General features: G+C 44.2%; 1 protein-coding gene across 1 annotated transcript in view; it reads right to left on the bottom strand.

Annotated features, from left to right (window-relative positions):
• Nucleotides 1–23,024, bottom strand: part of LOC138590908 (latent-transforming growth factor beta-binding protein 2-like) — a 90,109-nt gene that overhangs the window by 30,620 nt on the left and 36,465 nt on the right. Inside the window, exons 6-15 of the mRNA XM_069661332.1 lie at nt 22,680–22,886; nt 20,638–20,888; nt 18,599–18,701; nt 9,152–9,226; nt 5,641–5,763; nt 5,013–5,177; nt 3,261–3,599; nt 1,421–1,440; nt 1,144–1,180; nt 644–715 (exon numbers count right to left, since the gene is read on the bottom strand). Of these exons, the coding sequence (XP_069517433.1) occupies nt 644–715; nt 1,144–1,180; nt 1,421–1,440; nt 3,261–3,599; nt 5,013–5,177; nt 5,641–5,763; nt 9,152–9,226; nt 18,599–18,701; nt 20,638–20,888; nt 22,680–22,886 (1,392 nt within the window). The remainder of the gene's footprint in view (nt 1–643; nt 716–1,143; nt 1,181–1,420; nt 1,441–3,260; nt 3,600–5,012; nt 5,178–5,640; nt 5,764–9,151; nt 9,227–18,598; nt 18,702–20,637; nt 20,889–22,679; nt 22,887–23,024) is intronic.

The following is a 23,024-nucleotide window of genomic DNA, read 5'->3' as shown; positions in this document are numbered from 1 at the left end:
TGGTGTGGAGCTCTTACAAAGGGGTCGGCGAGAAACAGGTCACGCACAGTGGAGCCTGACATTAGTGTTGCTCTAGTCTTTTTCCTCGCCAAATGGACTGCGGTCAAGAGAGACATTGAACTTGGCCCCTGTGTGTGGCTGAGGAGGACAAACCCTCTTCAGTGAGGATTACTGTAAATTCTCCTCACTTCCTTTATCGCCCTCTTGCTCTTCCTCTCGCATTCCCCACCACCTAAGCACACTCTAACCCTGTCTTCCCCTGTTCCTCCACTTTTCATAAATCTGGCCTCTGCCCATTCAGAGATTAGCGTCCCCTTCCAACAGGCACACTCTGTCTTGGTCTCTCGCCCTCTCGCCCTGTGTGCAGCACGGCATCTTCAAGCCAAATTGGCTCTGAGAAAAGGGGCCAAATAAAAAGCATAATACAAGCTCTCCTCTGCTTTAATCCGGGTAAGCCTGAAAAAATGTCTTATGAGATGTGCTGTTGTCTGCCAGACGTTGACTAAGAGCAAAAAATATGAAGAGTTGAGCTCTGTGTTGCTCCTTCTACAGCTCCATACACCCACCTGTCAGTCAGGCACTGATGATTTTAGATACAAGAGAGCCCCAGTGTTTAATGCATTCACTCTGGTGTATGTTTTACCATTGGATGAGCCTCTGTGGGCTGTTTCCTCCGAATCAGGCCTCGAGTCGATGATGGAGGAGTCTGGAGTCTCTGTGAGGAAGAAATACAGTCTGCGTGAGTGCGAACACAATAAACCGCTAACGCTGCGACACACGCTAACTTCTCCCTCTCTGTTTTCCCAACCACTCCTGGCATAGCCGTCACTCACTGAGCAGCTACATAAAAATGATCTACTCTTGTCTCGAGGTTAAAAACAGCTCAATGCCCAAAATAAACCGAGCAGACTCATTGAATGTAGTCAAACTTCAGACTTAATGTCAATGTTTTCTCTGGCGTGAGGGCAGAGCAGACGAGGAGTGAGACTTCCACGACTGTGCGCTCACGTGTCTGTGCCTCTCTGAAACTACGACTAGCCCTCGAGCTAAGAGATGCTAAATCAAGCCACAACTGTTATTAAATAAAAGCCCCGAGGAACAACGAGCGGTGTTGTATGATTTGTGTGAGGACGAGAAAAATACCTGGATGTTTCAGCGGTGAGTCAGTCACAACAGCTGGCTAGAAAACAAGGAAATAACACTTGTCAAAGATTGTGGTCACATTTCATCATGTTCATACAGTGTGTCTGCTTTTGTCGTCACAGTCAGGGCTAATTAGGTGTGTGTATCCAGCAAAATGTGGTCTGAATAAGTTATATAACCAAAACAGACCCTCCAGCTGAGATAGCTAGAGCATATCGTTCTAAGGTAAACATTTCAAAAGTGCGTGCCAGGAGGTTGACAGGGAGGGGGAACTCACCGTGCTCAGAATTTCCACATCTGCGAGACGAGACGGAGAGAAGAGGGAAAGTTTATCAGTAGCAAGTAACATTACTGACCACACACAACATATACAACAACTCTTTTTCTCCTCAGGCACATGACTCGCAGCTTTGGAGGTCTTAATTTGTAATAAAGCAAAGCTTACGGCACATTTATCCTCTGAGCTCAACAGGAAAAGTCGTATCAGAGAAGTCAGACTGGAGAGAGACGAGGAAATTGATATCTCTGATAATGAAGACAAAAATCCCTAAATATTTACGGCATCTTCTCCTCATATAAATCATTATGTCAGAGCTTTGCCGATAAAGTATTAAATCAGGAAGAAACATATACAGCAAATCCACAAGACTTAGATGTGGATTATTTTGTGCACTCAGAGGGGTTTCCCGAGTTTAGTTTATTTCTTAAGAAAAATACAAAACACGTGAAGAACACACGAAAACATGTGTGGGTGTGTTAGGAACGTGTAAATGGCTTCTATGAAAACCACACCGAAAAGACATATAGAAGGTCATACAAACATACAAAACAGAGTTCATTTCATTGACGAAAATTATGACGAAAAGTGTTCCTCAATTATCTTTTTTTCATGACGAAGACGAGAAGAACTAAAAATAAATTTGATCATAAAAACTAAAAAATCATTTTTACCCTTTTAGTTTTAGTTCAGTTTTAGTCAACGACAACTGGAAACATTTCAGTCCAGTTTAAGTCGTTACTTTTGCTGTAAAGCGATTCCAGGACGATTCTCATACAATATAGATCCTCAGCTGATGTTATATGCACATATGAAAACTTCTGGAACGTAACGTTACGCATGTAAAGCCACAGAACGAAGCCGTGCAGCACCTGTATGGCTGGGTCAACCAATTCAACCAGTTACAGGAATTAATTGCTTGTATTTTGACTAACATATTAAGACTCACAGTGGGGAAAAATATGCGTTATAAATGTCCCTCAGCCCTCCGCTAACATTTTAGTCCTGTCTCATTAACGAAAGAGTTTTTATTATCCTCAATCTATTTTTAGCTCGCCAACATCTCGTTTTCGCCAAGGAAAAAAAATTGTTGACGAACATTTATCGTTTTTTATTTTTATTATTTATTTTTCTTAACAAAATTAACACTGTGTTGAACACTTTAATTACATGATATTTTCCCCGACTGTTCATCCAGACTATCTTTAAAAATACAAGCAATGCATTCCTGTAACTGGGTAACCCAGTTGGAGAGAACAGGTATCATGAAGGTGGTTGCGAACTTTCTCTGTTAACTCAGGCTTTCTGCTTCAGGCTCTGTGCATGCTCACAGAAAAAGTTTGACGTTTGAGGCTTCAGTCAGACTGTTTAACACTGACACAAAATTACCAAAAAACATATATTATACATTAAACATAAATATTATTAAAAAAGAGTCCTGTGTCACTCCGACTGATGGGGGACATGAGTTCTACATCGAATAAGTTCAATTTATTTACGGACATCTAAGTTGATGTTTAGACTCTCACAAAAATGCTAATCCGTTTGCATCCTGTTGAAAAATTACCAAAAAACATATATTATACATTAAACATAAATATTATTAAAAAAGAGTCCTGTGTCTCTCCGACTGATGGGGGACATGAGTTCTACATCGAATAAGTTCAATTTATTTACGGACATCTAAGTTGATGTTTAGACTCTCACAAAAATGCTAATCCGTTTGCATCCTGTTGAAAATTAAATCCTACTACGTATCGCTCAGCTGCCCTGCGTTGTTTATGACATGGGTTGTGCAAAAATAAGTGGATAAGTGGTTAAGTGAACATTTTCCTCTCACCTTCGGGCTGTTTGGGTGTCTCCCTGTCTGGCTGAGAGGGACGGAGTGGCTGCTGTGGAGTCAGAGGGTACTGCGGTACCTGTGGTGTCTCAGGGTACTGAGGGTATTGAGGGTATTGGGGCACTTGAGGCGTCTGCGGGTAGCTTGGGCGGTGAGGCCTGTTAGGATAAAGCAGTGAGGGCTGGGAGGACGGAGGCTGAGGGTAGGTGGGGCTCTGCTCCTCCCATGACAATCTGGTGCTCTGCAGATCCTCTTCCTCCAGCTGTCTGAGGGAGATCTGCACATCAGAGCGCGAGTAGGTGTAGCCGTGACCGGCTGGGCAGATCTCCTTGAAATGATCTGCAGGGGTGGGGGGGCGAAACATTACATCAAACAATGAGCCATAGAAAACATCACCTCTATCCTGCTCTAACATAAAACGCTGCCAGAGTGTAATTGTGGCTCATATTTCTGCCTGATGCTCGCAGGAATACCATAAGCCATCCGTGTAATAATGTTATGTTGAGCATGCTGAGCTTCACTCTGTGCCGTGAATCATGGCTCGGGTTTCGGCTATTGCGGCAGAGCTAGCTGGTCGCCCTCTGTGACAGCTGTCACTGGCCTGCCAGCGAGGCACAGCTATGCCGGGAAGTAGAGGATCATGTAGTCCTGAATAACCTTTGAACTCTCTCATGTAAAGGCGCCTGAGTGAGAGGTTAATGGAGGATTTTCTGGCTTGATAAGAAGAGGGAGACTGCACCTCTTTGTGTCGGAGCCCAACAAACCTCAGCGATGGTGAATCCATTACAAGTGAGAAGCGCTGTGTCCCCTACCTGACCTGAAACCAGCAGCTCCACGCCAAAAAGAGTCTGGAATAGAGATACGAGTAGCGACAGATATGTGGTCGCAGTAAATGCTTGTGTAAATGCAGGAAACGTGGTTAGATAGGCTACCGAATGATGAATTTAAAGTGGCGGGAAATGGGGCTATATATGATCAGGAGCCACATCAAAAGGAACCGGAGTGAGTTTGGATTGAAAGTCAACGGGCTCCTGTTACCAAGTCACAAGTAATGGGCCTGGCTGCTTTGTTCGGGACATGGCTCGAACAGCTTGTCAGGCCATACAAAAGCCAGCATCAGAAATAATCAGAGGCTGTGTGTGTGTGTCAGTCCTGGCTGAGCAGCACCATGGAGGTCTGTGTCTGTGATATCTGATCTATGACAACCCACATGAATCACCGGCCAGTACAGACACTCCATAAAAACCAGCCTGTTTCTCGCAGAGACTTTGAAGATTAAAATCGGTCCGAAAAAAGAAAAGAGATGACAACTACTTCCCATGTTTCCCTTGGCCGCGCTATTTATTTCTGCTGTGAAGTTTTGCCGGTCTATTTGTGGGGTTTCTCTCTGAGGATTGGAGCGATAACACAAGACTGACTCCCACTATTATGCAGCCTCCAAAATATGAAAACTGTTATGCTTTTGGTGTTTCTCCACTCCAAACAGATAGGGTTATTTTGAAGTGCTTTACAAGCCTGGCAAAGAGCAGAATGGTTAAATATTCTTTCACTACCATCGCTTGCCTTTGCATGAGATTACATGTGACATTTTATAGCTGCGAAAGCGTTTAACGCAGCAAGAAGTTGTCAGGAAAACCAGAAGTGGAAGGTCATGTCTGCAGAAGTCTTGAATTAAAACAGTGTATGAGCAGCGGAGGGGAATTCAGGACACTTTAAGCAGCAGCAGCACAGGGTAACTTTCTGTGACTGTACCTGATCCAGGCAGAGGACAGCGATCACAGCCAGCGCCCCAGGCCTTCCCCACTCGGCTGCAGCAGCAGATCTGCTTGGTGATGTGTTGAGCGAGCGGCAGAGAGCATGTTCCTGTTGACAGGGATCTGTAGCAGAACGCCCTCTGGTCGGAGACAGCTTTGTCCGCTGCAGGGGAAAAGTGTATGTCAATGATATTTAATTGCAGTATTTGAGCCTTAAAGAGGGGGTATTATGCTGTTTCACATTTTAAGACATTTATATATAACGTTACAATGTTGGATGTCCAGACTAAACGTTGGTGAAGTTTCAAATCAGTAGGTTAAAGTATGTTGGGGTAAGGCTGCTGTGAACGCCAGGTTTCACACAGTTTTTTCTACATGCCGCACTTTGCGATGTCACAGCAGACTTTGGAGAGCTGGCCAATCAGAGGAAAGTGGGCTTGTAGGGGCGGGGTTTCTTAAAGGGACAGAGCTGACTGAGGGCCTACACGGAGCACCAGTGTGAGAAAAATGTTTATTTAACTGTAAATTATGCTAAGCTACTCCACAGGTATCACACAGGGAATATAAAGCTTTAAATTAGCATAATACCCCCCTTTAAATGAAGTGTTATGATTGAGTGTACTTACAGACGCAGTGGCTCCTGGCAGCGTCTAACATGAAGCCTGGTTTGCACGTGCACCTGTAGCTTCCTTTGGTGTTGAGACATTCAGCATTCTTACAGAGCCCGGGCAGCAGGCACTCATTGATGTCTGTGAAATATGCAATAAGTCAGTCATGGAGCATGTTATACATTCAACATCATGCCAGTATGGATACCAGATTCTGTGTATATCAGAGCTGTCAATGTTTGTAGACCAGCAGCAATAATGCAAGGCAAGACCACAGTAAAGCTGAAAACACTCCATCATGTATCCATCAGACTATTAGATATAATCAACTCTCTGTGGTAACCTTGCCTTTGCAAACAGTCAAGCAGACGCAGAGGAAGTCTCCTCCTCAGGATCTTTCCTTTACAGTGTCCAATAAGGTCAGAGCATCCCGAGCTTACGTCAATGCCTGAAAGTCACAGAGTTTTTTCCCCCTCTGTCTGGCCTGAACCATGAGCTGGAGTGTAACGGTGGCCAGCAGCGTTTGCATACTGCTCCAACAGCTCCTGAGCCACTAAGCCAACTGGGGGCAAGGCAGCCAGTTAATGTGCCAGCCAGGAGCATAGGGGGACATATTTCAGGCGCTTAGTCATGCGATCACATCGGGACCAGGCGACGTTTGTTGTTCTACCGTGTTAAACAAAGTACATCATTAGGTCTTTACCCATTGCTTTGACAACTGGAACCCGACAGGCTGCCACTACAGATTTTCCCAATTCTAATTAATCTGCTCTTGTTTTTTTGTTTCGCTTCCTGCTGGAAAAAGTTAGTTTGTAAGGATCTGAAGCTGATAAAATCAGCAGATTGAAGCAAATCCAGTGAATGCGTCAATGTCCTGTTTATTTGTTTTTCTTCATCCTGATCTCAGTTGACCTCTGATTTCCATTTCTCTTTGCAATGTTTACTCTCTCTAAGGAGGAACTAGTTCTTTAAAGCTGGCCTTATAGTGACGCATCCTGCAGCCTCCACAATGTAAACAAACCTGCATGAGTGAGGATGGGGCTCATGCTGTGAGGACAATGATGCAGGCTGCAGATGTCACGCCTGCCCCTGCTGACATTCACGCTCTAAGGAGCTAGGAACAACAACATTTCAAACGCAGGTACTTTGGGGACATGGGTTTAGTTTAAGCAGCATGCTATCTGGTCAGAGTTCAGGTCAGCATTGGGCTCAGCCTTCATCACATGGGGTCTTTAATCCATGGTTCGGTTGAGTCCCAGATTAGTGCTATTGTTACATTCGGCTGGTGGGTTTGATCGAGATTGAAAGTGACTTCTGTGACAACCTGTCACGACCTGTACTAATCTCAACATCTATTTTGAATGTATGCCTGTTTGCTCTCAAAAAGTAGCTCTTGCGGTAAGAACTCACAAGGGTCCACTGACTGGTTTTATCACGGCTGTTTTTATTGCATGATATCCAGAAGTTTCCAAACTCTGCATTAAGTATCTGCTGTGACCTTAGTTGACCTTTCCTGCTGTTACCTTCTGGAAAAACCGAGATTCACGCAAGCAGCCAGCAGCATTATTAATGGACACTATAAAGAAAATTGGCAGCATTAGTCGCTTCATATGTATTGGCTGTTTCGACTAAAGGGAGTACCTTATGACTACTTTGGAAGTCTCAAAGCAGACATAACTTAAGGGGCCAAAAAGCATCCATTTAGAGGCTGTGAATACAGGGAACGAACATTCACAAAATAGAGCCAAAGCAGCCTTTACTGGGAAAATCGAGTTCCACAGGCGAATTCCTACTGTATGACCTAATCTATCAAGGTCTCAACCTGTTGACCCAGGCAGCAATCAATATGATAAATGTCAGGGTTTTAAAATTCTGTGTAGCTCTTATTAAGTTTATCCAAAATGTCAAGCGAGTTCTGCAAGACTTCCATCATCTCTTCTCTGAAGTGGTCGATGAGTAATCTGACCTGCTCCCAGCAGCGGTTTGCCACCCACAACAGAGACTGCGCATGCATGTATGAGTGCCTTTCATCTAACAAGTGCTCTTACAAATGGAATCAGATGATTCTCAGAAGCGGCTTCTGAAGATAAGGATTCCTCTCTAAAGTCAAGTAGCAGCGTGTGGCTCTGATTGGGCGTCTTATCGTAGTGAGGCAATGGGCCGCAAGGGTCAGCACACAAAGGAGGAGGGTTATTATATGCCTATAACTGAAGACAAGCTCAACTCTGTTGCAATAAAATAGCCAACGAAATGATCAAACTCGGAGCGCCAGTTTGGCAAGCTGGACACCATCCAAATAATAAGGACAAAATCCCAGAAAAGGCAGGTTTTTGCCTTCTTGGCAGCTGTTGCAAAGCTTGAAATTAGAAATAATTTTAAGGAATGGAGAAGCAGCTGAAGCGCTCAAGTAAATATTGTGGGTAACTGTCAGTTGAGCTTTTTTGGAACCCGAAAAATGAGCAACTGAAAGGGAGGAACATCTTGAAACAATCACTAAAGAAAAGCATGAATAATACAAAGATACATTTCCACGCTTGTCGGCTGATTGACACACTGTTGGAAAACAAGCGCGTCCTCGTCTGCGGGTCTTTGTTTAATTCTACAAGATACTTCCCAGCTCAATCATTACCTGAAAACATCAATGGACCAATGTGCAGACAACATGATGAACTTGCTGAACCAGTGGATGAGGCCTGTTATACATGAAGTCATAGCTGTCCACTGGACCATGTTGTTGCACTCCATAGGCTTCAGTAAGCATTGCCCTTTGGATTATGACACCATTAATCAAGTCAGTGACGAAGCTCGGGTAGACTGTCAGAAAAGCTACACTTTGTTGCTGAAAGTGTCAGCATCACTTGCCTTGTTCACAGATTAAGTTGTGTGTTTTTCCAGCAAGTTTATTTTCATGTAGTTTTATTCAGGCATCTGTATACTAACACCACTAACAAATACAAATAGCTTAAACCCTCTAGAGGAAGAGTGTCTACGGGTTGGACACTGTGGGTGGTTACTGCGTCATACAAACACAGTTTGTGTTAAGTTTGTTTTTACATACAGACGGCCGGGTGAGCTGGCAGTCGTATAGGTTTCTTCTGCTGGCATATTTAGAGAGGCAGAGCAACAAACACGTCTGCAACTCCAGCTCCAAATTCTCAGGGAGCCACACCAACCATAATCACAGTCCACCGTACCATTCGCCACTTAGAACCCCAAAGGCCAATTAAAACAGCTGCCCCAGGTGCTTATTGGCTGCTGAACTCTGACCCCAGGCCAAGGCTAATTGTAGTCCTGACCTGGTTCCCATGGGGGCTAGACGTGCTGCAAGGAATACTTTTATAGAGGTCCCCAGGGGTCCATGTAAACATGGAAACACATGGGCTGGACGTTTTTATCACATACATGCCATTATATATAATTTGATGTATGCTTTTATTGTTGGTATGCTGCCTATTAAAAATGAAGTGGGTTAAATCATATGATAATATTTGGAAAGTACGCACATTCCTCAGCCTGTTTTAGAGCTTACCTTGACAGTGTGTGAGATTCATCCTTTTAAAACCTTTGGAACATTCCACTTGGCCATTTGCAATCACGGCGTATGCTGCAACAGAAAAAGAAAGCACAGCTTTAAAATCATCCCACAGTGCCGAGCCTTTCTGTCACAAAGCATTGCATTCATCACAAAGTGAGAAGAGGAGAGCAGCTTTAGGAGGAGACCGTATAACTTACAGATGTGAGCATCATAGCGAGAGGAAAAATGAGGGGACCCACAGCTGGGCCTTGTGGGACCCCTGAGTGAGTGTATGGAAATGGATCCCCATCAACCGCATTTATAAGACAGCACTGCCATCCAGCAGAATGTAACGATAACACCCGACGTCATCTATAATCACATTACCTATAACTCTCCACAGCCCCTAGGGACAGACAAAGGAAGTGCTTACATCATAAATAAGTCGAGGAAGCCTACGTGACAGCCCTGACCTTTATCATCAACCAAAGTGCAAATCTACTTAAACAAGAGACCAATACTTCAACTGTGCACGCTAGGAAGCACGATTAACGTCCAGCTTGCAGGGAGGCGATTGGCCGAAAACTTCCTTTTGCTTGTTTTGCCAAAGCAATAAAAATCATATGGTGTGTACATTAGAGGTTCACAGAGGTGCTGCAGTAAATAACACAGTGTGTCTGTTAATGCCCCAGTGCGGCCGTAGTGACGGAGGCCTCCAAACATTATCTCATTACTCATTCGGCACCCAGTCGAGACCCAGCATGGTCCATTAAATGTACTGAGAGGTCAGTTTGACTATCGCATGGCAAAGAGAAAGTCTATATTTGTGTTTGAATGTGTGTGTGTGTGTGTGTGTTTGACAAAGAGAAAGATCTTATGTGAATCAGGTCTTCTAGGTTACAAACCAGGGTGATTATTAGAAGCAGATATTTCCATGACTTAAACTGAGATGAAAAATATTACTTTTTGTCCTGTTGAAAGGCGATGATCTAACGATTTTGGAGGGTGTTTTTGGGTGACAAGCTTATTAGCATGACGGAACGGTTTCTCACTGTTGCAGTCGACTCAAATTACATTCATAAATCAGATAGCCCAGAGCAACGACGGTAAAACCGAGCTAATCATGAAAGCCATGACTCTATGTCTGATATTTGGCAACATGTGTACAAGGTTGGTCACGTCTCAGCTCAAGCGCAAGACTTGCATTTATGAACATAGGCATCTTTACTTTCCCAAAAATGAAACAGGACCTCATTGATTCTTACTTACATCATCATCATCTAATGACAACGTAGAGCGGAATCACGGCCTCCAGCATTTTACCCTCTAATTCAGACGCTTACAGTAACAGATTACAGTGATGACATGTTTGGGGTGAACGCTAAAGCCAGAGAAAATATGGTTTTACCAAAGTACATCAATTGCTTTCAACTTGCTGCCACAGCGACAAAGAGTTGAAACAGGGATGACGCAGGAAAGGAACTACGGTCACACCTTGCCAGCAAAGAAAACATATCTCTTACCCTGGCAGATCGCTATGGGAAAGGGATCAAAACTGTGATGTGTTTGTGGCAAAAGCTTGAGAAAACCATGGCTATCTGGATACATCAGGACAGGCAGATCTCATCCATGTAACCCATCTGTCCTCTTCAGCTACATACGCCACCAAACATTAGAAGCAAAAACATAAGTGGATTTCCAGTGTTTCTGTGCTTTGTTATATAAGAGCAGTCATTAATTTGCTAAGTTTGTTGCTGGAAAGTGTTCTGTATAGGGTTAGAAACAAAACCCAGAGGACAATAAAAGACTGTCAAGTTCAGAATATACAAGGTAGCAACATATAAATCCTGTAAACAGCCAGTGTCAACACGCAGCCCCGTAATCTGTCTCGAGTTTGTGTCATTTTCCCAGGAGTGACTGGAATGTTTGCCACACTGAGGCTTACTGGGAACACGAACCTGGAAGCTGAGTTATGTTTTGGTCCTGCTGTGACCCAGTAGACCAGGCAGGGTCAATGTACCTGAGGGTTGACAAAGCAGAAGTGGGTCAGCTTGAAGGGGGCAATGGGTAAAAAGGGGGGAACTGTGTCAAAGCGACGCCCCTGTTCCTGTCTGCCCACCTCCTCATCTTCCTCTGCACCCTCCTAATCCCCCTTTCAAAGTTTCTGAGTAATGAGTTGTTGTGGTAGGGCGGTGGGCACGCCCTCCCGCGGCGAGGGGATCAGGGAAAGTCTGGCCTGAGTGACAGCAGGGCGCACATGCCAAGGGGAGCCCAGTGGGGGAGGTCCGGGTGTCTCAATAAAGCTTATTAGCAGGGAGGTGAGGACCTCTGCAGTCGGGAACAATTTCTACATGAATCTGAGAGACTTGTCTGCTTGTCTCAAAAGGGCGTGAGACACTTAAAGAATGTGTTGCAAAAAGGATCTAATTTGGCAGACTTTACACAACATTTCCTCACTTGAACCCTCGGTCTAAAAATGTTTTTTTCACGCTTCAGTTAGGTAGCTCGTCATTGTTCCCACTGAGCGATTTGTTTGCAGTAAGGGTTAAAAACCAGCTGCAGGTCCTTTTCCATTTCCAAGATGCGGAGTCTTGGCTGTTCCTTGCTGGCTGTTGAATCCCTAGAACCATGTCTTCCGACGGTTGGCTTCAACAAAAGATGATAACTACCAGGACTGAAATCAGTGACCACTTGGCCGTTTAATTCAATTTTAGTGAGAAAAAGTTAAGTTACCGTATCCTCAGAGGATTTAATGATGTTTCCGTTCTCATGCTTGTTTCTACAGACGTTTGTGTTAGAAAACAGAGTAACACAGCCAGTGACTTGCAAGAGTGAGCTCAAGCTGCGCATCATTAGTGTCACCCCTGGTTACAAAGACTGTAGACCCAGACTGGTCTGTATCCACTGAGGCTTTAGACAGAAACTTCCAATTGTTGTCCATCCATTTTGCCCTGTTCAACAAAAGACTTTGTCACCCCTTACTAATTTATTGTCCGTCTCCATTCAGTTGTGTTTTGCATTCCACTGGCAACTGTTCAATAATATTTGCTCGAATTCCCTCACCCAAAGTGTAATCCAGATTCCTTAGAGCTCCTTGATTTCAGTCCTAAATGAAAATCTGAATAAATCTCTTTGGTTTCTTTTCAACATGAAAGTAAAATGCGCTCCATGCAGGGCGCTGCAGAGCGTATTCAAATGAAAGGACGGCTTATGCAAAATGAGCTACAGAGTAAAGAGAGAAGAAGGCAGGAGGCTGAGAACAGAGAGAGTTTAAACTCAGACGGGTTCCTCAGCAGTACCCAAATCTTTAATTGCTAATTCACTCTGCAGACCACCCGGAGGAGGCGGCTTTTTAAAGCCGATTGAGAGGTTTGGTCCATCAATCACAGCTCTCAGAGCCAGCTTCCCCGGGGAACTGTCGGGTAGGCAACCTCAGTCTTTGGGCTTCAACCTCGAGCTGGCTGGAAAAGCTGAGAAGGCGTTGAAGACCGGAGCGAGGAGGGTTTGATGCCATCCAAAGGACAGGAACAGTAGACAGTCTTCCCTTTCACTCCATTGGGGGCCATTCCATAGGAAAACACCCAACTCCAAAGCCATTTTCTCCTCAGGACCCTTTCCAGCGTTTGACTCTCTGACATCCCGCCCAGTACAAACTGGTGCCACTGAGAGAAAACCAAGAGCAAACAGAGCTCTTTAATCACCATGAAAGGTTCCAGGTCTTTTGAGCCATGTCTTACAACCATGAAGCCAAGGCTTGATTGGAGAAAACAGTTTAAAGGGAAGTCATTTGCTTTTAAAACAGAATGTCTCCTTGGCGCGCGCCACATTTGCCATTCTGGCGCGGTCCATAAAACATGCCCTGTAAAAGAGTCCCTACAAGTGAAGCAGAGGCGAGACAGTTATACTGTAATTAATATCAACATCCCCTTGCTGACAGAGGCATTGACACATAACCAATCTACACGCTACTATTTGCTAAATCATTACCAGCCTTGGCTGTGTATTTGCATCTTATTGCTTCAACACTACCCTCCAGCAACAAATGTGAAGCAGCAAGAAGAGGCTTTGATGAAAGGATCATTGGATTTTTCTACGACATTTAATCTTTACTCAAAACATACTTTTCATTGTTTCTATTCACGAAAGAATGCATTTTACATCTCTGTTTGTAGTTTGACAATTCTGCTTAACGCCCTTCTCCAAGACGCTGATGGCAATGGAACCCGCATCAAACACACATTTAAAACAGATCCACATTCCTCTGTAATCTTCAGTTCACAGTGGAATATCTTCCAGCTGGGCTACTTTCCAAAAGAAGGCATGCCATGGTACATTCCCAATAAATATGTGCTTAACTTTGCTTGTATCCAATTAAGAAATGCAACACAAACTTCGCATCCATCTGCTTCCAACTGGGATTTATTTCTCGTAGTGGTTAGGACGGCTCAGCCCTGATTGGCCACAGTACTGCCCGGATAATAGATTCCATCGTTCTAGTTGTGAAGGGATAAACCAAGTCAACATCAATGAATCAAATGCTGTCAATGATACGTGACGTCTCTATCTGATAATCACCATGAGAGGCTGCCGTGGAGCCGTTCCAATGCATCTGTTCCCTCAATGTCTATTTCGGAGGAAAAGTCATGCATCTCTGGTTTTCGTTGGTCATTAACAAGTATTCACGTTTGATCAGCGCTAATAAAAAGTAATAAGTGCAAGATTTGGCCCCTTCATAGATGTCAGATCAAATGTCTGGGGAATAGATGGGAGATTTGGGAGGGATGAGTTCATGTGGGAAGATCTGGAAGTGGTGGAGCTCTGTGGGCCCCCTCCTTCTCTTCCTCATCTGACTGTATAGATCCAAACCTCATGAAGTATAATGTCCTCATTACAGAGAGACACAGAGAGGAGGGGGGGGAGCCAAAACAGACAGACAACTCCCAAAGATAGAGGTGGAATAGAAGGTGGGGCAAAGCCAGCGTCATGGCGGTGATGTCATGACAACCTTGATGACCCTCGATGGAGGCAAAAAAGCAGGAAGCCAAGGCTCCTGTGGGTGTGGAGTGTACTTTAGGCCTACGGGACTTCTGATCTGGCTCCCTGGGAAGCCTCCCAGCATCGCACATGGGGAGAGGCACAAAGAGGGAAGCTGCCCAGCAATGACAGATGCAGAGACAAATGGCTTGTGGGATTCCATTAGCTGTGAAACTTACAGTGAGGGAGGGGCTGCGAGCACAATTATACAGAGTCATGCCAGGCTACAATGTAGGTCAGACTCGGGCCACAGTGAATGGACTTCAGTTTTAGTCTTGGAGAACCTCCGAACACTTTATTGAGAGAAAAGTATCATTAATAAAATCACAAATATGGACAAGCACTGCCAGGGAAAAACTCTACCAAACATAGTGTGAAAGAAGTGGACGTAGCCACCCACTGATTTGTGAACCCACTTTTTATTTTGGCGTCTTGTTTGGTGCGTGGAGGGGGTAGCCACATCCTTACGCACATCCTGCTTTATCTTCTATTTGACCTTAAATGGCACCATGGTTTACAAAACTATCATCATGCTGAATTGAAGAAGACTTCAAACCAGCCATTGAGACCATAATCTCAACCAGTGGAGTCGCCCCCTGCTGGCTATTACAAGAATGCAGGTTGAAGGCACTTAGCATTCAAGAAAAGATGCTTGGACAAGTGTATGGCCGAGTCATTATGTCTGTTTCCAAACAGAAGGCGCTGTATTGCATTTTCAACACGTCGGCCAGACCCGGAGCTTTACATACAAAACACAGCTGTCAAGAAATATAACAGCCACCTCACCTATACAGCATAGAAATAGTTTCAGGTCAGAATTACCACTATATGCCATATGTCATTTAGCACTAGGCAGCAAGCAAGATGGGAAATGAGGGCCGTCCCTAACGCTGGCAGAGTGCGCATCTCCTTTTTTTTTTGTATATATATATATATTAGGGATGCACGATATTGGATTTTTTACCGATATCCGATATGCCAATATTTAACTAACTAACTCATTTAGCCGATTACCGATACTGATACCGATATTTTTTTCCCGCACACCTAATTGCAGAGATCATCAACTCTCTTCTGTATTGGAATTAGCGTACAGTATAATGGTGATACTCTTATCACATTTGTTACAACGGTCGGGGTGACGGGTCTTGAGATGGTTAATCAAGTTTGTAGTGTTGAAAGACTTTGCCTTGGCTCCTCCTCGCATCACCGAAGCTGAGCAGTATTTCTGACACTTCCACACCACGGACATTTTGGCTTCTAACTCTCTCATGCTGCAGGTAGACACACATGACGTCATCACGCTGCGCCACGCAGGTCTTCTTCGCGCCGGGGACATTGCGCCGTGCTCGGGCATTTAATCAAGTATGCAGCAGCCCATTATTTTATCGGTTAATATATCGGCGGATATCGGCATGTTGGCCGATATACGATAATGCTGATAATATCGTGCATCCCTAAATTATATATATATGTATGTATACATACATACATATATATATTTATTATATTTATTGTATGTATATCGATATCTATATATATCGATACTCCCTAATATCGGAATCGGCATCTGCCCCAAGAATCCAGCATCGTGTTTTCACCTTTGCACTCTCTATGGCACTATTGTCTCCTTTCTAAGTTTTATTGTGTTTTTCTTTAATATAATTTGTATAATATATATTGCATCAATAGGCCTGTATATAGTAGCTTTTAGTTTTAGTGCCAGTGTTTGTGTTACTATTTGTCTAACTCGTCCTTGTTATTGTCCTTGTTTTAAGTGTAGCATGTCAATTTGTTCGTCTGTAATCATAATAATAATAATAATAATAACAAATTTATTTATAAAGCACATTTAAAAACAGCTGCAGCTGAACAAAGTGCTGTACAAAGCCAAAAATCAGTCACAGAAGAGTTAAGAACATCAACACAAGGAATAAACAAAACAGAAAACACTAACAAGATATTAAAAAAAGCCATGTGGTAAAAATATCAAAAAAACAAAACACTGAAAGGCATAAACACAGTAATAAAGCAGCAGGAACAGGAAGGCTCGGAAGCTAGTCTGTAAAAGTGTGTCTTGAGCCGAGGAGTCGACAGAGGGAGCGGATCTGATTGAAAGGGGCAGGCTGCACATCGAGAGTCATGGAAAACCGGAGTCAAATTCCTTGTATGAGCCCACATACTAGGCCAATAAAACTGATTCTAATTCAGATTAAATAATGTTAAATATTCTTTAATAAAGATAGTCCTGGCATAAGTCGATTAGAAATTCCTTCATTAGTATTGCTCTGGACTCCCTCTCACATTCTCCCATCTATGTGCAACCAAACTGCCTCCTCATTCTCACCTCAGCTGCTGATCATGTCTCAAACTTGAGGAAAGTTTTCACCATGTCTACGTCAGTCTCTTTCAGGAACCACTGTACCACACTGTACAAGTCTGAAATCCAAGCAAAGTGTGGTCGCACTTTTTATCATCAGAACGGAGCTGACTACAGCCTCTTCTGGTTGGTCTGGATCTCATTACCACCCAGGAATCCTCAGCATGCAACTTTTAAAGGCAGTGGCTCCTAAAGGCTTCGGCTCCCACTACGATGGTACACGCTGGCATCCGTGCCTCCATAACGTCAGCCCTCATTCACATATGATCACATAATCTCCTCCCTTATTGCCACCACAGTGACATCAAGTCTTTGATGTGTGTACCGTATACATATATGGTGACGTTTAAGTAGAATGAGCCTAAAATAGGACCAAAGGTGGATCTATGGAGCAAAGACATAGTAAAAATCCTGTCTGCAACCGAGCTGTAGCCTTCAAAGTCTGCTCATGTTGTCATCATCTATAAATGTAATAAAATAAATGAAGTAGCAATGCTACAAAACCAGCCATAAACTGACCGATGGAAGCGTTACACCCTTTATACAAACTGTGCTTTCATGACATCATTATCACATACTCAACAAGAGACACAGGAGACTCTTATAGAGCGTTATTACTTTTCCTCACACTTCCAGCCGTCAACTGACCTACTGACTATGTTTCCATACTCAAGGAACAGCATCATTTTTCAGAGGCTGTTGTCTCCAGGTTGTATATCATTCCCTGTCATGCACGTAATAAAGCATAAATCTCAGCCAGTAATTTAGGAATGTAAGTCAAAGATGTAGCCAAGTGTCTAAACTGAGAACAATAACACTCCAGAGGAATTCAAAGCATTTCTCTTATTAAAGCTCCCTCCAAGACTTCTGGGACGCGGCGCATGACTTCATTTTGACTTAATTTCTTCCTCGCTTTCATTCTCCCTATCATCTCTTCCCTTGCCTGCGTGTGACCCGGGACCTGGACCTACAGTGTGCTGCCTCCGACCCCCACCTCCACCCAAACATCCACAAAAATGAGCGAATTTGCTCGGCTTCTTCCCCAAACTTCAAAGGAGGGAGCGGAGAAAACATCTGGGAGGCAATATGGATCATGCCGGGGTTCTAGGAAGAGCAGGAGTCTGGCATGCTGAAGGAGATCAGGAGAGCGGGAGAGAAAAGAATGGATCGGCATCTATGATGGATGGAGGAGACGGAGGAAGATGATGTCTGCTTCTGATTAAGGTCACGTCAGACATTAAACAGGCAGACATCTGCAGGTATCAGATAAATAAGATTGTATGTAAAGAGCTGTAGAAAAAGCAGTGTCCTCATGTGCCACCAAATCTGCTTTCCATGAGGCCCTAATAGCACCAGCCCAGCCCACACCCTCAAAAACACACCGAGCTGTCAGGCTCAGTAAGACTCTCCATCTACCGTAAAGGGTGTCACCGCCCACCCTGCCTGCCGGCGTTTAACCACCCTGCTGCTGTTTCTCAAACCTACCGCAGCTCCGGTCGGGAAGCAGCTGAGCAATTTTTTCTCACTCTTTTTTGAGCCCACATTGGCTCCATTTGCCCGCAGGGTGGGTGGCACTGCTGCCAGGCTCTCATCTTTATGCTAAATGTGTTTTCATTTGCTCCCCGCTTTCGGTTTTATGGAAGCCAAAGCAGCTTCGTTTTTTTTTTACAGCTGGGTGCTTACATAGGCGAGCCGCACAGCCTCCTCAGAGAACTTAAAGACTAATGAAGACTGTGGCATTTTCAATCATCAGTATTTTTTAAGCTTGTGATAAATGCTGTAAAAATCACCCAACATAAACAACCGCTGCTAAGGGATACAACAGGCATCACTTACTAAACCCCTTAATATACAGCACTATGAGCTCTCTGGGTCTTGCTGTTTTAAACCAACAAGAATACCAAGAGATCAACATACCAAAGGCACAACAGAAATTAATTCCAAAAGAATTAGACTGGATTAGAAATAGATTAAATTTAAGCGTGTAATGGAACACAGAGGAACAAAAAAGAGGCTCGGATCTGATGGCTTTACTCAGGAGGGCTTACCTGGTTTGGTCGGACACTTTTGGCACTTGTTTAGACCCCAGGAGGCGCCCACACTTCCACAGCAATCATCCTGTTTGGTTAGGCCTGGCAGAGGCTTGCCACACTACAACAACACAACAACACACATCTGTGTCAAATCAAAGACGTTTTTAAAAAATGAGTGTTACATGTTTGTGCATGCTTGTTGCATTGGCAAGGACAAGGCTGCTCAGTGTGTTTGTGTCAGAGTGTGCGTGTATACCTATCTGCAAGGACACGGAGAACCAGACGCATCTGAGACCAGTTAAACAGAGGAGGACATAAACACTGAGTCTCAAGACCTGCTATGAACCTCCTGGCATGCCTCATTAAGGCACTTGGATAATTGTGAAGAGAGATCCTTATCAGGCCTTACTTATTGGATTTTTTGGCCAACAGAGATTTATGAAATTAAAGAGGCAACAGAGAAGCATTCTTCTGGAGAACACCAAACTGGCATACGAGCAGGAGAAGAGGGAAAGCTTATGTAGGCTGCTTTTTCAGGGGTTGGGTTCTGGAAAAGGTTTAACCGGCGAGCTTCAGGCCAGAGATAAACTTGCTTTTTAACCCTGCGTTCGAGTACGCAACCGGCTGCGTTATGAGCGTAATTGTTCACATACTTGTCTGTGCACTATGCGTGTTACTGGAGGGAACCTCTAGAGGGGACACCAGAGAGCTCAGGCCATGTGCAACTACAGTATGAGCAGGATGTAAACAACAGACATGGTGACACTCGAGGACATCACTGTCATGTTGATTCTGAGATCATTGCAAAAAAAGCGACCGTCCCCACCCCGTTTCTCCAACATGTTCCTCCGTGCACAGACGTAACGGTCCTGGCATGACTTATTGATGGAATTTATCTGTTGTGAGCTAATTTGACAAGCATGTTTGTCGCTGTGCAGTGGCAATGAAACATCGTGCAGATGTGGATAATTGTTGACTTGGTTTATGAGTTCGCCTTCAGAACTTTCTTCCATTGCTGTCCCTGCTGCTGTGTTAACCCTGTCACATCCGTTGTGCCTCTACACTGCCCCTACTGTTCATGTGCATACTGCATCTCGCGTAGAGTTCATTTTTAAGGGCGTGCACAAGTTGCTTCAAACAGACACTGACCGCTGTGCATGCGGAGTCTGCGTGTCACCTGCGTGTTAACTGTAAACAACTGTAAATGTGTGCCTGCAGGACGATCGAGGGTAACGGGCAGTTACGCGAGGTGGTATGTGTATGTCCGTTATCAGCGGCGCCTCGTCCCAGTGCACGTTAACGCTGTGGCTACATAAACAGATGTTCACGGAGCGGACGTGCCGAGGACCATTTACTTTTAACAGCTACACCTGCAGCACACACACAGCATGAGGTTGTGTGTGTGCCGACAGAAAGTAGAAGAGTTTTTTTTTTTTTTGTCAGCCCAAAGAACGCTCACAGTTGTTTGCCTTTTCTATGATCATTCAGTTTACGTGCTTTTTGGCGCTGCGCCTAAGCCAATATGGTAGGGAGAACCCTGTAAGCCTCAGATTAGCTAAGCTAACATAATGTCTTTCACCTTTTGTAACTGCGCTTTCCCTTTGATACCTCTCTGTTATCCCGACCATGCAAAGTACAGTACATCTGCATTACCTGCTTTACTGTGTGCATGGTGCCATACAGAAACATGATACATGAAATCTTCCCATTACAGGCAAGAAGAGGACCACAAAGGCAACATTTCAAGCCTAACCTCTGACCTCTGAATGCATCCTAACTCATCACATGCCAATGTAGGGGAACCCGAGGAACATGAGATGGCCAGTATTGTCAGAGCTCATAAATCTTAGTCTCATGATAGGCCGGCTTCCTGTTCCAGACAGTAGATCTGACAAAGGGTGCTGGGATGGGATTATACAGTAACAGCACCTGGGGTAATACAACACTTTCTATCACTTGTTTCAACACCTACGATGAGCTGAGAAACACCAGGTGGTTTACATCAGCAAGCGATGACAGTGTACATAGTGTGCTTTAATGACCTAACACGGTACCTGTCCGTCAACTGTTTCCTGAAAGCATCTTCCAACGTGTCCATTCTGGCGGTTGTGCGGCCTGACGTGGCCATTCCCGTTGGAGTGTGGTTCATGCCCGTTCCCAGGCTGTGAGCGCTGCTGGACAGAGTGAGCGCCGTCTGTCGTGGCCAGTCTCTGCCCGGGCTGGACGCGAGCTACTTGGTGGATGTGGACTTCGGCCTCTGGAGGGTGCTGAATGTGGACGTTCACCAGGGATGGGTGGAGGGACACTGGAGAAGAACAACAGTTTACATGATGCAGTGTAATGTTTATATTTTCAAAGGGAAGAGAGCCTCAACAGAAGGATAATTTGTGTTATGTGATCTACAAGGGGAATTCCTGGCAGTAAAGACAACATTAAGATACTACAGAACAACAACACAAGAAAAGTGGGATTCTCTGGCTTAAATCAAATCTTCTGAAAGACCAAAAACAGAGTTGTTAAAGAGCTGAGAAGATGATGCAATGTGGAGAATGAGCTCTTTTGTCCTTCTGACAGAGGGGAAGCATCTATCTTCAGGGAGTGCCAGGGTTTCTTCCCAGAATCCTGACCCACTCTCATAAATCATAGTCACACAGACAGACGGCGGGGAGAGTCCAAGGAGGAGAAGCAGACCTTATCGAGAGTCCTGCACGTGAAACTGTCTCTGCGCATATTTAAAACATGGAATCATTTCTTTCTCGTGACATGAAAATGCAAACATTGGACCCATTTCATCTAATTATGATTATTCGTGAAATTAAATTCATGGAAGATTTCTAAATGGAATTCAAAGCATCTTGCACGAAGCTCCTGCTTCTACTTACTGTCAGACGGAGCGAGACGCTGAGCCAAATGTGATGACATAAAAAATGATATCAGAGTCAGAGACGGAAAGTGAGCAAATCTTTCTCCTTTATATTCTTTCTTATAACTTCATGACGCTGTTTTTGTCTGGTTCTAATATCCACCCCTGCTTAATAAAAAGCAGCATTGTGCAAACAATGTGAGGACTTCCACTGAGTCATTACCGCTTAGGCTCAAAATAGAGTCTGACCTCCGCTGCGCAGGCAGAGGCACTACACGGTACACAGTGTGCAAAATTAAGGCTCAGATTCGTGCAAATTTAGAAAAGGATTAACTGGATTAGAAGAAGTTGAGTAACTGGCAAGGAAAAATACATAATTTTAAAAAGTCTGTTTTGTTTTGAGTGAGTCAAATGACCAACGCAAAGTCATCTTGACTGTGCTGACATTTGGCAGGAGCAAAAGGAGGGGAATCCACAATGGAACAAACTAATGGCACAAGCTGCACCATCCCTGTTTTAACTAGATATGTTACAATGCCATTTTTTACTGCCCAGTACACATCCTCATATTTAGACTTGAGCTTGGGCCGATACTGAAGACGGTGTATTAATGCCATTTAAAAAAACATAACAGAGCCAGAGGAGAAGAATTTCCGTAGAAAGTCATAAATTTGCTAGAAAAAAAAAAAGTTTTTTTGGATCTTTGAATGATTCCGTTTGTAAAGCTGTCGTGTTGTCTCCTTCACAATAAGTTGCCCTGGTTCTCAACTGGTGGGTCGGGACCCAAAAGAGGCTCGTGGAGCTGTTTTCAGTGGGTCGTGGATGTGTGCTTGAATAAAAATAGTTGTGGCCAAAAGTCTTGGTTGCAATTTATTTTGAAGGACATGAGTTTCCTGTGACGTGAGTGCAGTAGTAGTGTTGTTAATTCACCCTCCATGTATCCACTGATTGGGTAATCCCAGCTACAGTTACATTAACATTCTTGGAACTTGAAAGTAGTTGCATTTATGTTGCACAAAAGGCTGTTCACTGAATGAATTATAAAGGGAATGTAATGTTCTTCTTGCACTGCCTCCTGCTTGTCATTTTGGTTGACTATTATACTGTTGTGTTTTGTTGGAGCTTGAGTTGACAAGGGTCATGCTTGCTTAACAACTGTCAGTTAGATTGTTGCTGTTAATTGTCAGCTAGCCTTTCAGTGCCCTTCCCTCCGCCACAGCTCTGTTGCATTACCTTGCTGATTGGACAGTGGCAGAGTGTACATCGAGTGCGAGGGAGATTTCAGTCCCTGGTTTTTGCCGTCCTTGTTGCTGTGAGGGGTCGGCCTGGCAGGAGGTGGGGCCGGCAGGTGGCAAAACTTCCCTGTGGAGTTTGACGGACACCAGCACTGGTCCCTGCCGATGCATCGGCCTCCATTGAGGCAGGGTATCTGACAGAAGACTGCAGGGAGGAAGAAGAGAGACAAAGATGGATGGTTGTGTCAGAGATAAAGATTAGGAAGCTTTAAGTAGTGAGAGATTAATCAGTGCATAAAGCATGCCAGTTTAACTGCACAGATTTATGCATCCTTATACACAA

Source organism: Semicossyphus pulcher, unplaced genomic scaffold, assembly GCF_022749685.1.
Source record: "Semicossyphus pulcher isolate SPU_LCO1_2020_fin unplaced genomic scaffold, fSemPul1.0.p SCAF_14, whole genome shotgun sequence".
Lineage (NCBI taxonomy): Eukaryota > Metazoa > Chordata > Actinopteri > Labriformes > Labridae > Semicossyphus > Semicossyphus pulcher.
This window is presented reverse-complemented; position numbering and strand designations above follow the sequence as displayed.